Genomic DNA, 14,911 nt, shown 5'->3' with positions numbered 1-14,911 from the left:
AAGAAGGTTCCAAGGACTCTAAGGTCCTGCGACCTTCAAACTGGGTGGGTGGTGCGAAAGGGTGAAGATGGGTGAAACCTGGGCTTTTAATCATTGATTTTTGAGGCTCCGTGACGTGGGAATCCCCGAGTGCGTCACGGCTCCGGGGGGAGAGGCGGGGCTCTGGACGCGCCCGGGGGCCCCGGCTGCGCTGCTCCGCGCACTCTGGCGGGTCTTCTCCCCCTGTGTTTTTCCGGGGGCCCCGCTTAGGCTCCGCGCGTGGCCGGGGAAAGCGGAAACGGCTGCGGGGACAGTCTCCTTGCGCAGGGGCCATCCTCGCCGCCATGTCGGGGGGCTTCGAGCTGCAGTCGCAGGATGGCGGCCCCCGGGTTGCCCTGGCGCCCGGGGAGACGGTGATCGGCCGCGGGCCGCTGCTGGGAGTAAGTGTGGCGGGGGTCGGCCAGAGCTGTGCGGGGTCCTTGGCTGCTTTGCCGGCCCTGCTCCGGTCCTGGCCGGATTCCCCACCACGCCGCAACTATCTGTCCGCATATTGCAAGTTTAGGGGCTGCAAGTTTTCCAGTCAACTTTAATCAGCTCATGAACGTTTCTTATGCTGCCTTTAAAGAGCACTGACTCGTATTATTCTAGTGTTTTTATAGGGGAGGGCAAAATAGGGCGGTGGATCCAAATCCATTCTGTTTTTGTTTGAGCCCACGTACAAATTCTTACATACTAAAATGTAAACAAAAATGTCCATTAACTTTACAGGGAGAATAGTTGCCTCAAGGGTTGAGGATGTTGCCTCATCGCCTGAGAAATATTTACAGTAGTATCTCGTCCTTGATAGTAAAACTTTGCCACTTGTGATTTTATCTTTTCAGGCTAATTTCCTTGAAGATTTTAGTCTCTTGCGGACACTTTTATTGTAATAGTTTTTTAGAGTAGTATCAGTAGCAAACACTTATCTAGTGTTCCACTCATTGATCTAAGGACTTGACTTATACCAACTTCTTATATCCTTTCAAACCGCGATGAGTTGGATGCTATACTATCTTCATTGTTCTTAGAAAATTCAACCATAGAGCGGTTCTTTGAAGGACCTGCATAATGCATTGGGACACATAATGCCACTAAGTTATACATTCTCCCCCTTTTTCGGTATGTCTAGAAGTTAGAAATTTGGCCAGTTTTCTGGAATTCTGTAGCTCTCTCCCTCAATACATACTGTTTTCATAACACTTGGCATTTCTTGTTTGGTGGCCACTTTGTGTGGCACCTTTTGCAGACCCTAGCACCGGGGCATGCAAAGGTGAATGAGAAATGGGTGCCTACCCTCTAGAACTTTTCTCATGTGAACTCTCCACACAAACTTGTGTCAGTGAGGTAATACCTTTTGGAGTATGGAATGTTATCCAGGCTAACCTGTGTCTCAGTGGAATCACTACTATAGGGTTAGTTACCCTTTCCAGGAAGGAAAAGGAGGTTCAAGGTTCAAGTGATAAGTGATAAGGGAAGTCAGCCAGCCCTAAAAGGGGTGTGTGTGTGTGTGTGTGTGTGTGTGTGTGAAGGTTATTGAAAATATTGAAGTTCTGTGCTTTTTTTTTTTTTTAAAAACTGGACAAGTAATCACTTAAATGTTTAAATAATACCGTGTTACTTTTATTAATAGTTTATTAACCCCTGTGAATATTTGAAAGAACTGCCTTGTAGGGTTTCTTTCTCTTCATATCCAAGCTAGAAACTTTGACCAGAGTATTTGCTTCATTTAGAAATGTCTGGTGACTAATTAATTTTGATTTGCTTAACAAACTATTATTGACACAGAGTATTGTGGATCTGGTAAAAAAGATGGGTGAATTTTTTTAGGCCTGTGTTTTATACACACGCCAGTAGGTTGCAGACTCATTTGAAGCTTGATCTTTGTGTTAAGGGCTTGCTATTGTAGATGAGCCTATTTGGATTCTGTTTTTGAAAATGGTAAGAAATAGAAACTCAGGTATGTGGTCAGGATGTCACTTTCTCTTTTCAAACTATCCTTCAGTGATGAGATTCTGTTGCCAAGTTTAGCAGATAATAGGTTTGTTTATGAATGAAATCCAAAATGTATTGAAGGAAACAATTTAAGAACAAATAAATAACCTTGTTTGTTTTTAAGATTTTAAGCTTAAAAGGTTTTAAGCTTTTAGATGTTTAAGATTGTAGAGCTCACAGATGCATGTTTCTTTTCTGCAATGGTTAAACTCAACATAAGGGCAACCATTTCAGACAACAGCAATTGTAGTGAGGTTGTTGTTGCTGCTGCTGTTGTTTTGTAGTGTGAGTGAGCAAAGACTTATTTCCAAGTGGGAAAACTCAGAAAGTTCATTGTAAATTTATGTCCATCTGAAATGAATACTAATAAAGGAGTTTTGAACTTCCTCATTTAACCAGACTTATTTTTCTGAGACAGGTTTCACAAACCTCTGTAGCCACACAAGCATAAAGGTTTGTAATTCAGTGTGTAAAACAGTTTTGGTGCTGAAATAATTTGACAAGAAGAATGTCTATTACAGTGGTAGGAAAACACTTAACAGAATGCTTTGGGAGAACAGAACTCAGTAGAGTTTAATTCTTTTTTATGCCTTTGGCTTTAGTATGAGTCATGAGCAAGCCTGATGTCCTTTCCTACTAAGTTGTAATTCTGTTTCATGATCTGCAACAATTACAAGGTTTTGCAACAGGATGATTCTGCAGGGCATTATCCTGAGTTAAAACAGTCATTCTCACAGGTTACAAATTATTTTATCATTCCACTTATATAACATTCATTGAAATGACAAAATTATAAAAATGGGAAACATATTTAATGGTTGGGATTAAAGAGAGGGGGAAGAGGGTAGTAGGAAATTGGGTATGTCTATAAAATAGCAACATGAGGGATTTTTGTGGTGATGGAAGTGTTTTGTATCTCAACTGTATCAACATCAATATCTGGTTGTGATACTACACTAGTTTAGCAAGGTATTATGACTGGGTAAATAGTACAAAATATCTTTATTATATCTTTCAATTATATATTTATCTACAACTATATGAATGGAAACATATAATTAGGAAAAAAAGATTTTACAGTTCAGCTTCTCAAGCAACAGTGTCTTTAGACTAAATTATTTGCTTTGTTTTTCTTTAGTTAAAGCTGATTACACTCTTAAATGAAAACTTTGTGATTTCAAATTTTCCTTGTTCTGTTTTGATAGCAGGTTTATATGACACATTCCTTTATGATCTACTTTCCTCTAAGAAAATAGGACAGTACTAGGTATCTAGTGAGAATTAAAGGCAGATGTAATTGAATGGACTCTTTAAATAAAAAGAACAGGCCCTGCATGGGGATGGGTTAGTTATGAGCCCTTCTCTGGACTCCTCACCAGGCATCTGTTCATCACTTCTAAGAAGGCTATTAAGAGTCTTACAAAATTTGTGCAGTTACCACTCTGAGCTGACAACTCTGTATTCTTCCTATTTCTTCGGAAATCCCATTTGCTGCCCTATTAGTGCAACACAGATTTCTTCCCAGCTACCTCCTCTTTGTTGCCTAGAAGGGGACACCCTTTGGTTTTGCCCATCCCTTAATAATAGTACAATGCTTGGCACATAGTAGATACTCAACACATGATCTCTTCATTCCTGTTCAGTCTTTCACTCTTCCAGCACTCATACAAAGGCTACTTGTAACATAGGTATAAAAAGGTTATTACAAGGTTTTAAAGTCAATTTAACCATAGTAAAGAGGCAGTGCTCCTGTCTGCTTAAGCTTAAGTAGCAACATTCATGATGAATTAAGTGTATGATTTTTCCTATTTTGTGACTAATAATAAATTCAGAAAATAGTTGATGAAAATATACTCTAGTCAGACGGGAGAGAGAAAAGAGAAATAAGTCCTTGCTTTCAAGAAACAGTTTAGTAGGTCTGAGACCGAAGTAAATAGGGGTTACAAACTCAAATGGAAACTGGAGCCAGGCAGGCACCTTGAGTGAAGTGACAGGAAGTAAGAAAAACAATGCAGGGGACAGTGATAAATGACAGCAGTGTTCTAGATGACAACTGCCTCGGTGTTGGGAGGCCATAGAAGCGGGATCTGTAATGTACTCCTTGCTACCCACTCCCTTTCCCACCTGGTAACAGTGTCATGTCAATTTTTTTCAAGACTAGTAATGAAATCTCTACTTACAGGTTATATTTAAAGTTTTGTTTCAATAACATAAGCCATACAGAATGATATTACATAAACAAAGAGGTAGCAAAAGGAACCCACAATTAAGAGGAGGGATCAGAGAAGGCTTCGTGAACTCAGTTATATTGCTAAGCTGTCTCTGAGGGTGTTAGAACTTAGAATTTTGGCTAGTGGAGAGTGGATTGTAGGGAGGAGGTTTTTCAGTCTAAATGAATGTATGTTCTAAGGCTTTAAAATCAGAAAGTGTAGGGGCCTATTGGTTAATTGAGTAAGTGCTAACTGGATGTGGGGATAATCACAGTGCATCAGTGATCCCATTGAGATTTTATAGACATTGCTTTTATAGTGTGCATTAGGTTTCTTTGTAAAATATACTTTATTGGGCAGTTTTAAGGTTCACAATAACTTGAGCAGGAAATACAGTTTCTCATATGTCTTCTGTCCCCTCAGCCACCCTCCTCCATAGTTTCTGCTGCTGTCAGCATCTGGTAACAATGGTATATTCAGTGAACCTACATTGATATGTCATTATTGCTCAAAGTCCATAGTTTACACTAGAGTTTACTCATGGCCCTAACATACCTCTGTGCTTCACCGATTCCTTCTACCCTCAGCCACTGGCCACTACTGAACTTTTTACTGCTTCCATAGTTTTATGTTTTCCAGAATATTGTTTAGTCATGTAGCCTTTTTAGGTTGCTCCTTTCACTCAGTGTCAGTGGTATGTTTTTAAGGTTCTTCCATGTCTTTTCATGGCTTTTTAATGATGAGTAATTAATTGTTCATTGTGTGATTGTGTCTCAGTTTATCCATTTCCCCACTGAAGGACATCTTGATCATTTATAACTTTTGGTACCTATGAATAAAGCTGTTATAAACATCTGTGTACAGATTTTTGTGTGGATGTAAATTTTCAGCTCATTTGGGTAAATATCAAGAAGTGTAATTGCTAGAATGTATTGTAGAGTATATTTAATTTTGTAAAGAAACTGCCCATGGTCTTCCAAAGTTGTACCGTTTTGAGTTCCTAACATTAAATGAGAGATTTTTCTACATCCTTACCAGCACTTGGTGCTGTCAGTGTTTTCAATTTTGGCCATTCTAACAGATACATAATTAGTTACTTTGTGTGAGTGTGGGGGGTGTATGTGTGTGTGTGTACATACATATACATACACACATAGACAAATTGTTTATTTATTTCCCCCTAAATTAATGTATTTAAATTCTCATTTCCCAAATTACTGCTCAACTTTAACTTGCCCTCTCACATGCTTCCATACTTCTTTGTTTGAGCTCCTTTCTCTGGTGATTTGATTCTGTAGGTAGTGTCTGGATTTTGTATTTTTTAAAGGTCTGCAGATTATTCTTTGAGAAGCCAGAGTAGAGAGCAATTTCTACAAACACTTAAGTAGAATGCTTGGCATTGAGTAGATCTCCAAGAAATATCTGAACTGAACTAAGTAAATATTCAGAAACTAATTTTCCAATGTCCCAAATGGGATTTAAACACATTCTTGTCTTCCTAAGCGCTATATTTTTACTCACTGTGTTCTCTTTATCATAATATATTATTGATGAGGATGAAGTTCTCACTTTTGTATAGCATACACTTATGTAAGCAGCATTGCAAGCCAAACAGTTTGGGTGATTTCACATTTTGATGCATCAAGTCAGCCTAGTGCCTTATGTTGGCCAACAGTTCAGCAACCTTGAATCAGGAATGCAGAAAATATTGACTTTTTAGAAGATCTAAATGGTCTTTATTTTGCCAGTATTGTGAATTAAATAGGTGTTTGTGACGTAGTTTGATAATCTAACTTGTGAGGTTTGGTCTCCTTGAAGGGGTCAGATAGGTTTTAAATTGTGGGGTCATTTTTCCCTGAAAGGGTCAGATAGGCTTTCTTTAATAGTCCAAAGTAAGCCTCTTGCAATCAGTGTCTCTTTAATATAGGAATGAAAAGTCAATCAGGAACCTGCAAGTCTGGGAATGTCTATTACCAATGCATAAAGAATGCAGATTATTTTAAATTTAGAGCATTGAAGTCCTGGACTAAGAGAATCTTTGTCCTTGTCTCAGTCCTTTGCCTTTTTCTTAACATGGCGAACACTGCTCCTCCTTTTTATGACCTAGAAGAATGGAGTTTGGGGATGTCATCCAAATATAGGTTTATCTGTAAACCTATCTTGTCTGAGAATCTCATCTTGACTCCCCCTAGCAAGTCATGTGAAACCTCCTGCTCTCCCTGATGTTGCAGGTCCTTAAACACACTACCTATAGCCATGTAAATTCTCCATCCATATGTTACTAAATTTTGGCTTTTTCTCCTAATTAACTGTCTGACATTAAGTTGTTTGTTGGTCCAGCTCAATCGCAGAAGATCCCAGATGGGATCAGGGAATTTCTGTCTCTGCCCTGAAACAATTATTTACATTTTTATTCTCATGGAAAAGTATATTCACAAGTTCCAAAGAACACATCTAGTAGATTAAAACCCTTAAAAGAGAACTTACTCTAAATTGGAGTGTGCTTAGAGAACTTCAGGCCAAAATCAAGTCCATTTCATTAAACTTACTCTTTCTTAACATTAGAAATTGAGCATTGTTACCGTCCAAGTGCAGTAATATTACACATCTTATATCAGCTGACTGTCGCTCTACTGGTATTGATAACTGAGCCCTGGACTCTGCTGGACCTGATACTCTCGAGATAAAACATTTTACAATTTATCAGCTGGTTAATAGTTACCAGCCTAGGGTCTTGATTTCAGAGTTTATTTACTTGTCACAAAAATTGTTTGAGGAAAGGATTTTATGCCTATTATGCCTAAGATAGTTCTCATGCTTCTTTAGATTTATGCATTTTCTTATCATATAGGTGGAAATCCCATACCAGATGATTTTCTTTTCCTCTACTATGTAAGTTTGAATTTGTCTATTTTTTGCCTGTTATCAATAGAAGAAACTAGATAACCTTGTGTGAAGGTACCGTAGATTATAAAGTATTGTACAAGACAGTTTTTATTACCTTAGCTCTTGGTGTGTTATGTAGTGTATATTGGAAAAAAAAAATACATCTTGCCTCTTCCCTGTTCCTATGTTTATAGACACCAGGATAAACTGGAACATTTAATCATGACTATGTTATACCTGTCAATAATATCCAGAAAATTCTGTAGAAAACATTTTAAGAAAAATTACCTGGTGTTGATTTTTCAATAAATATGATATATAAGCAAAAATGAAATGAAGTACCATTTTATTACAACTATTTCTGGATCCAATAGTAGCTTTTCCGCTTTTATTTTTAGAATTTGGGTAATAATAAATAGGTTAGAAACTTTGATTCAAAACATCTAAGCATTTCTGCTAGTAGTATAGGAAAATCTTCATTTTGCTTGATTTCAGAAAATGTGAGAAATTCTTTATAAATCAAAAATAGTTCTTTTATGTCTGTAAGTCTTTTGGTGCAAACATCATGTCTTAAAAATAGCGAAAGGACTTTTACATACATCATAATGCATAAAATATTCAGCTCAAAATCAGAAAATCAAAGAAAAGGGATCCACACTGTACCAGTACAAAAGTGATATAGAAATATCCCTGTCCCCATTTAAAAAACAATATGAAGAATTCAAGTAAAAAGGAGTTTTTTATAGTATTTGGAAAAAAATTGCTGTCATTTTAGTTGTTAGTAAGAAAGTATAGGAGTGATTACAGCATTATCCTTCAGCCAAATATTCTTCAGGGTTTCCTTTCTAAGCTCCTGCCTATATACTATGCAATTCTTTTTTTTTTTTTGGTATTTATACAAGCACTGGGTACAGTCAGAAGCGCGGGAGGGTGAGAGAATTCACCAGAGCCAGAGCGGGGAGCAGAGCAGGCAGAAGGACCGAAGTACACTGCTGAGGGGAGCAGCGGGCGGCAGGGAGGTCTGCACGCCATGTGGGACCCTCCTCCAGTGGCCGGGGAGCAGCCGGGGATCGAACCGGCGCTGCAGAGGCTGCGGGCAGCTTCGCAACCCAGCGCTCAACCGCTGCGCCACCGGGGAGACACTGCAATTCTTTTAATATTAAGAAAAGTTCTTTAACTTGAGTGCTTGAGTTTTGTGTATGTATATAAAAATGTGTACTGTCACATCACTCAGAGAATTGTAACTGCAATAACTTAATACAACTTTTTATTCACTTTTATCTAGCTTTCCTAATAATAACTTATTTAGCATTAAAAAATTTAGGATCCAGGGCCTCCCCAGTGGATCATCACTAAGTGCTATCATCACTAAGGCCTGAATTTGATCCCTGGTCAAGGAGCTAACCTACATATGGTGCAGCAGACCTCTGTCTTGCCCACTGTTCCCCTTAGCAGTATATTTCAGTAGATCCACCTGTTCTGCTTCCCCCTGTCTCTGGTGAATCCTCTCACATCCCCACCCCCCCAGCTCTGGCCTACACCCCAGTTCTTCTACCAAAAAAAATTAGGATCCAATCATATATTATCTCCTTTTATCTACAACTATTCTGTCTTTTATGGCATTAATACTTTTAGGAGTCAAGGCCAGTTGTTTCATAGAATGCCCGCAATTTTGATTTGTCTGATTATTTCCACATACTTAGATCCAGGTTAAACATTTTGGGCATCAGTATTCCGTAGATGGCTTGAACTCAGAGCAGCATATCAGGAAGCCCATGTAAATGTGAGCCCTTGGGGAAGGCGGTTTGGGCTAGACTTCTCCCAGTGAAGTTATCTTTCCTTTCAGGAATTATCTGTTGAGCAATCCTTTGAGACTTCACGAATGGTCTGTTTCCCATTAAGTTTTCACCTGAAAGTTAAGATCAGCTGATCCCTTATGGTTATTACATTGGTAGCAACAAAATAATGTTTTTCTGTTTTCTGGTAACAAAAAAAATTTCTTCTTTATTAGCTGCCATTCTTTTATACAGAAAGGCTTTTCCTTCCAGTCCTAGCCCTAGCCCCTCTCAAATTCAATGTAAACTCATAGATTATTTGTGTATCTTCCATTATTCCCGTTATTCATATTGATGCCTAAATTGTTACCAACTTTGCCGCATCTCTGAATTGTTAGATGTGAATTGTATTTTCAGCATTTCTTAACTCAGGTGTTACTCTTTTGGGGAGTGGCATTACTTGTTTCCCATTACCCCTAGATTCTTGCTCCCTCTTACCAGTTTATCATGTTGGTGATGTAGGTGTGAGTATTTGGGGAAGGTAGGGTGGGACAGACTTCTCCCAGTGAAGCTATCATTCCTTTCAGGAGTTATCTGTTGAGTGATCCTTTAGATTGCATCAGTGTTCTGTTTCCCATTAAGTTTTCACCTGAAAGTTAAGATCAACTGATCCTTTATGGTTATTACATTGGCAGCGGCCACCTGACTCTTTCCCAGCATAAGTTCTGAAGCTTGACCTGCATTTGGTGTTTCTTTCCCGTCTTACATGTAACCAAGTTTGCGGTATTCTTTTTTCTTAGTTATGCTTTAGATGCAGGATGTAGGTATTTTCTTTGCTCTATTTGTTGAGCTCTGATTTTTTGGAGGATGTATGGTGTGGTTAGAATTTAGGTGGTTACAGTTATTCTATAGGAAACTGGAATGCCTTAATTTTTACTATTTTTATGACTAAAATGTGAATGCCTGATTTTGTGAAGTTTTCATTTAAACCCCTTGACTCCTGGTAATAAATAAGGATACTTGGGTAAGCCTCTAGTATTTTTTGAAGTATGTTAAACCATTTTTACTGTTCTCACTAGCTTTGAGCTAGTGAGCCAAATATAGTTTGAAAAAGAAACTCAAGTGTACTCTTTGAGTTCTTGGGTTCTTTGCTTTTCTATAGCCTCTTTCCACTTGCAGCCCAATATCAATCATCGCTCCATCCATACCCCTTAACAGTGTTAAGAGCAAAGGTGTCTTTTGAATCAGATTGCTTAGGTTCCAATCATAGTCCTGGTCCTGATGCTTATAGGCTGTGTAAGTAGTTACTTAACCTCTTTGCACTAACATTTCTCACCTACAAATGAATATAATAGTATTTTTTCCATAGATTTTTGTGATGATTAAACATGATAGGTGTAGAACAGGAACTTGATCTTGATAAATCATTGCTGTTACAGTTAATTTGAGTGTATGGATATTTACTCTATACAAAGAAAACTGTCAGCTGTTAAATAAAGGAGGCCATAAGCTGTTTAAAATAATAAATTAGTGATCTATCACCAATCCCAAGTCCTTCCATCCCCCACCACCATGAAACTAAAATAAACTTTAATGATAATTTGTTAAACCTTTAAACTTTCCATTGAGAAAACAAATTGTATTTTGTAATCTATTCATTATTTAGAGGTATTATTTAAAAGGAACAATTATAGTTAAATGCCTGAATGATGTCAATTTCAAAGTCTCTTTAAAACAATTTTTTTTTGGGTACTCTGTAGACTTGCAGCTCGCATTGGGAATTGTATGGTTGTAAAATCATGTGTCCACTAGAGGTCACTTTATACTCATTATCTCAATATTTTACAGTAAATTACTCAACTATTTTCTTGCTAGTATCAGTGAAACTTATTTCAAAGACTGACAGAGGAAAAAGCCCATTATTGCCTCCTGCAAAAATATAGTTTGAAAAAGAAATAAACCCAAGTTGGACTATTACAGGAACCATCATTATGTGTCCTTGTTTTGTATTTGCAGATTATTACTCTGTTGGTTAGAAAATTGATTTGTATTATTAAAATTAACAAGGAAATTTTCATCCCTGTTAGAAATAGAGATACTTCTTACTCCCAGCCACAGGCTAATTTGTATTTCTTGAAGCTATTTCTGAATGATTACATGTAGTTATAGAGTCATCTATGAATATTTTTCTGATATATTTATTTTTACTAATTGATTTGGAGTACTACCTACTCAAAAAGTGACCTACACAGTTACCTAAATTCTTTGGACTTGGAATTTCCAAATATGTAAAATATGAATAATAACTATAACAGTGTCTTCGTGAATACCAATGTTTATGTGAAACTTTATGCAAGGGCACAATCTATGCAAATGCTGCAATAGGTTATCAGATAACTGCTGTTGTGTTTGACCCACAAAGGCACATTAGGGATAGAATATAGGAATCTCCAAATTTCTGTCTTCTCTTATCTGACAGAATGGATTATTATTATTAGCTTATATTTACTTTTCTGATATAACCATTGTGGCTAATAGTGAATATTTTTTAAATGAATTACCTTTCACTTTACTGTCGTAAATGTTTTAAAAAATTGACTATAACTGCGTGGAAAATTCATGTATGTGGAATTCATTCTATTGCGGTACTTGATGTTACTATTTTTATATAGTCGCAATCTTAGTGTGGAACTGCTATATGGTTAAAAAAAAAGTGGTACTGATTCCTGGAAGTGTCACATTTTTGCAGATCTAATGGGTTTAATTGAATTTGGTCATTACTATCATCTGCTTTTACAGATAATTTTGTTCCTGATGTGGCTAGTAAGTATCTGAGTTGAAATGATAGATACCAAGAGATGGGCCACATAATTATAGTATTCGGTGGTGGAGCTGGTTCTTAAAATGTTTTTGTTATGTATTAGCCTCAAATTACATAGGCAATTTTACTATTGTGCTTACAGCCATGCAGAGAAGTCCTGACAGGCAATTTCAGCATTTAAAGTGCAAACAGTTTCTAAACTTTGGTATGCAGAAATGATGGTGAACATAAGTAGAAAACAGATGGCTCAAACAGGAAGCAAGTGTATAAAAAAAGTAATAACCTCTTTTTCACTGTCAATATTTGGTTTTCACAGCATCCCCTCCCACCTTCCTGTTCCCTTTATTACTGCTGGTGGCCTTAGCACTCAGTGCAGGTCTGCCTGACCCAGGTCTGTCTGTAGTCACAAGCCTGTAGTTACACATTTTATATTTACCACAGGCTGCTTTTCAAACCTTTTGTATTATACCATACTATGTATTTTCTGCACTTAAAATGTTTTCTGCTGGGTGCATTTCTCTCTCATTTTATGAATTTTATTTATCAGAACCCCCACTAAATGTCTGTCTTGAATGGAAACCATCATATTAGGTCTTTGGATCTGTTAGTTTCCAACTTTGAGTCTCTGTTCTGCCATTTATTCTGTGATTTGGGGCAGGTCCCTCAGTCTCTGAGTTGTTTCATTTCTGTCCAAAGAGACAGTCAATTCAGTTCACAATTGTTGTGATGTTGTGGTGCAGTGGTAGTGCCTCTGACTCCAGATCAGAACCTTGCATGTTCTGTATACAGTTGTTGAATGAAAAATATATTTCATATCTTGCCTACTAATTTTAGAAATGCGGCTGTGGGTTTTTTCCGTGTTTTGTTTTTTGAAGAGATGACCATTTGAAATTTTTTTTTTCCTTTTGCAGATTACAGACAAAAGAGTGTCCAGAAGACATGCAATTCTTGAGGTGGTGGGGGGTCAGCTTAGAATTAAACCGGTAAATATGTTATTCATGCTTTAACATTTTGTCTCTCACTTTTTCCCAGTTCTTAGAGGGGCTTATTTTCTAAGATTATGGAAATAGGAATTAATGTCAGAATATATCCTTCTTGATATCTGCACCCCTATATTTTTTGCAGCACTATTTACAATAGGTAAGATATGGAAACAACCCAAATGTCCCCCCCCAAAAAAAAAATACACACACACACACACACACACATACAATGGAATATTTGTTTGTTCAGCAATATTTGGTTGTTCAGCAATCAAAAAAGAAACTCATGCCATTCACAGCAACATGGATGGAGCTGGAAGGGATTATGCTCAGTGAAATAAGCCAGAAAGAAAAGGGAAAATATTGGATAGTTTCACTTATAGGAGGAATGTAGGGGAACCAAATAAGGAATCAGGGAAAAAATAATTATAATAAGTTATAAAACAAAATTAAAGGCAACTATTAATCAGAGATATTGCAGGGGAGGGAGAGGGATCAAAACAGAGGAAGGAAGAACACAAGAGACTATGTTGATGGTGGATGGGTGAATTGGTGGTAGGAATTTTATGGGGACTACACCTGAGAGGAGAAAGCATGCGTTGTTGATGTAAAACAGAAAATGATGTAAAATATATTTAAAAAAATAATGTCAGAATATATCCTTCTTATTGCCAGAAGATAATTGGGAGATAACTATTTAAATTATCTAATTTTCCACAAGGCAATTCTTACATAATTAGAATTTTAATGAAAGATGACTACCAGTTCATGTTTACATTATGATTGTGTTCATAACTGAATGTTACAAATGAGATCCTATAAGAAAGTCTGTAACTATGTAATGGTTGTTTTTTTGAGGGGTGGGCAGTGACCAAAGTTATTTCAGTCTTATAAAGCTATATTTTACAGTTTTCTATACCTTGGTGTGTACAGTTGAATATTTCTAAAATTTGGACCTTGTTGAACTGTAAAGTTTTAAAAAATAATTTTAATTTGAGAGTCCTTGTTGAAGGCTAGAATTTGAATTGCTTCTGTTGCAGTCTCAGCACTGATGTTTTATCAGGACAGCAGTTTTTGAGAATATATGTGATTATTCTATTTTATTTGCAGAACTTATTGGATAGGAGAATGAAATGTGTGTGTAAGGGTCCATTTATTTTGGACTAGATGTTGTGCTGATAAAATTATTCATTCTTATGTCTTATGTCTGAAAATTAAACTTCCACCTCAAATGATGCATAAAAATCCAATTCCAGGTAGATTAAATAGGAAAGTTAAAGAATAAAGCTATTAGAAGATAATATAAGAAAAAGTTATGATCTTAGAGTAGGAAATGGATTTTAAATAAAGTATGAAAAGTAGAAACTGTAAAAGAAAGAGTAAAAAAAGCCAATTACTTGAAATTAAAAACATTTTCTTAATCAAAAGACACTAAAATAAAAATGGAAAATATAATATAGAGAAGTTATTTAATATACAAGTAATTGAAAAAGAAAGGAAATCCAAAATATATAGCAGATGTTTTCAATCAAATATTTTGCTATGATGGTCCCTTTTATCTGTATACATTCCCAAATTATGTTTGGCTATTAAATATTTTTTGGTTTTCTTTCAACTTGGAAATCCAAACATACTCTTAAATTAAAAATTGCCTTTGACAATGATAGATGAATGTAATTAGTGAAAATTTTAATTTGTACTCTTAATGGGATGCATTTCTGACTTTTTCTTTCTAATTCTCTTTAAAAAGCTTCCATCTCTTAGCAATTCTTGGAGATGTGCATGAAGAGATAATGTTAGCTCATGATGCGATGATGTTGGCTTTTTTGGTGCGTCATTTAAATTAATTTACAGTCTGGTATCAGCAGGGAGAAAATGCATTATCAAGGCAAACTATCCATGTTCTCAGTAAATGACTTTATCACCAGTGGTTGGTTGTGTCCTGAGGGTGAATTCAAAGCTTTTTATTTCATTTTAATAAAATATCTTTGGTTCTTGGATGATTGAGGGATTAGTTTTATAATTACATGTAAATTGCAAAAGATTCAATTATTATAAAAAATATATATCTTTGGGTGTTTATGTTTTTTTGATCACAAAATGAAATTCTTGATTTGTAAGTGCTTTTCTTCCCATGAAAGCTGAAATAGCTATAAGATACTACAATAGCTTTTCCACATCTCATTTTGTGGAAGGAAAAAAAAAAGAGTGCTTTCTACATTAGAA

General features: G+C 36.4%; 1 protein-coding gene across 1 annotated transcript in view; it reads left to right on the top strand.

Moving 5' to 3' along the window:
• Window positions 1–323: 323 nt before the first annotated feature.
• APLF (aprataxin and PNKP like factor) overlaps window positions 324–14,911 on the top strand; it is a gene marked incomplete at both ends in the record, with an annotated part of 62,356 nt that continues 47,768 nt past the window's right edge. The window contains 2 exons of the mRNA XM_084235936.1: window positions 324–419; window positions 12,614–12,685. Of these exons, the coding sequence (XP_084092062.1) occupies window positions 324–419; window positions 12,614–12,685 (168 nt within the window). The remainder of the gene's footprint in view (window positions 420–12,613; window positions 12,686–14,911) is intronic.

Source organism: Talpa europaea (assembly GCF_964194135.1).
Source record: "Talpa europaea genome assembly, chromosome: 6".
Classification (NCBI taxonomy): Eukaryota; Metazoa; Chordata; class Mammalia; order Eulipotyphla; family Talpidae; genus Talpa; species Talpa europaea.
The sequence above is the reverse complement of the archived record's forward strand: the minus strand, read 5'-3'. Positions and strand labels throughout refer to the sequence as shown.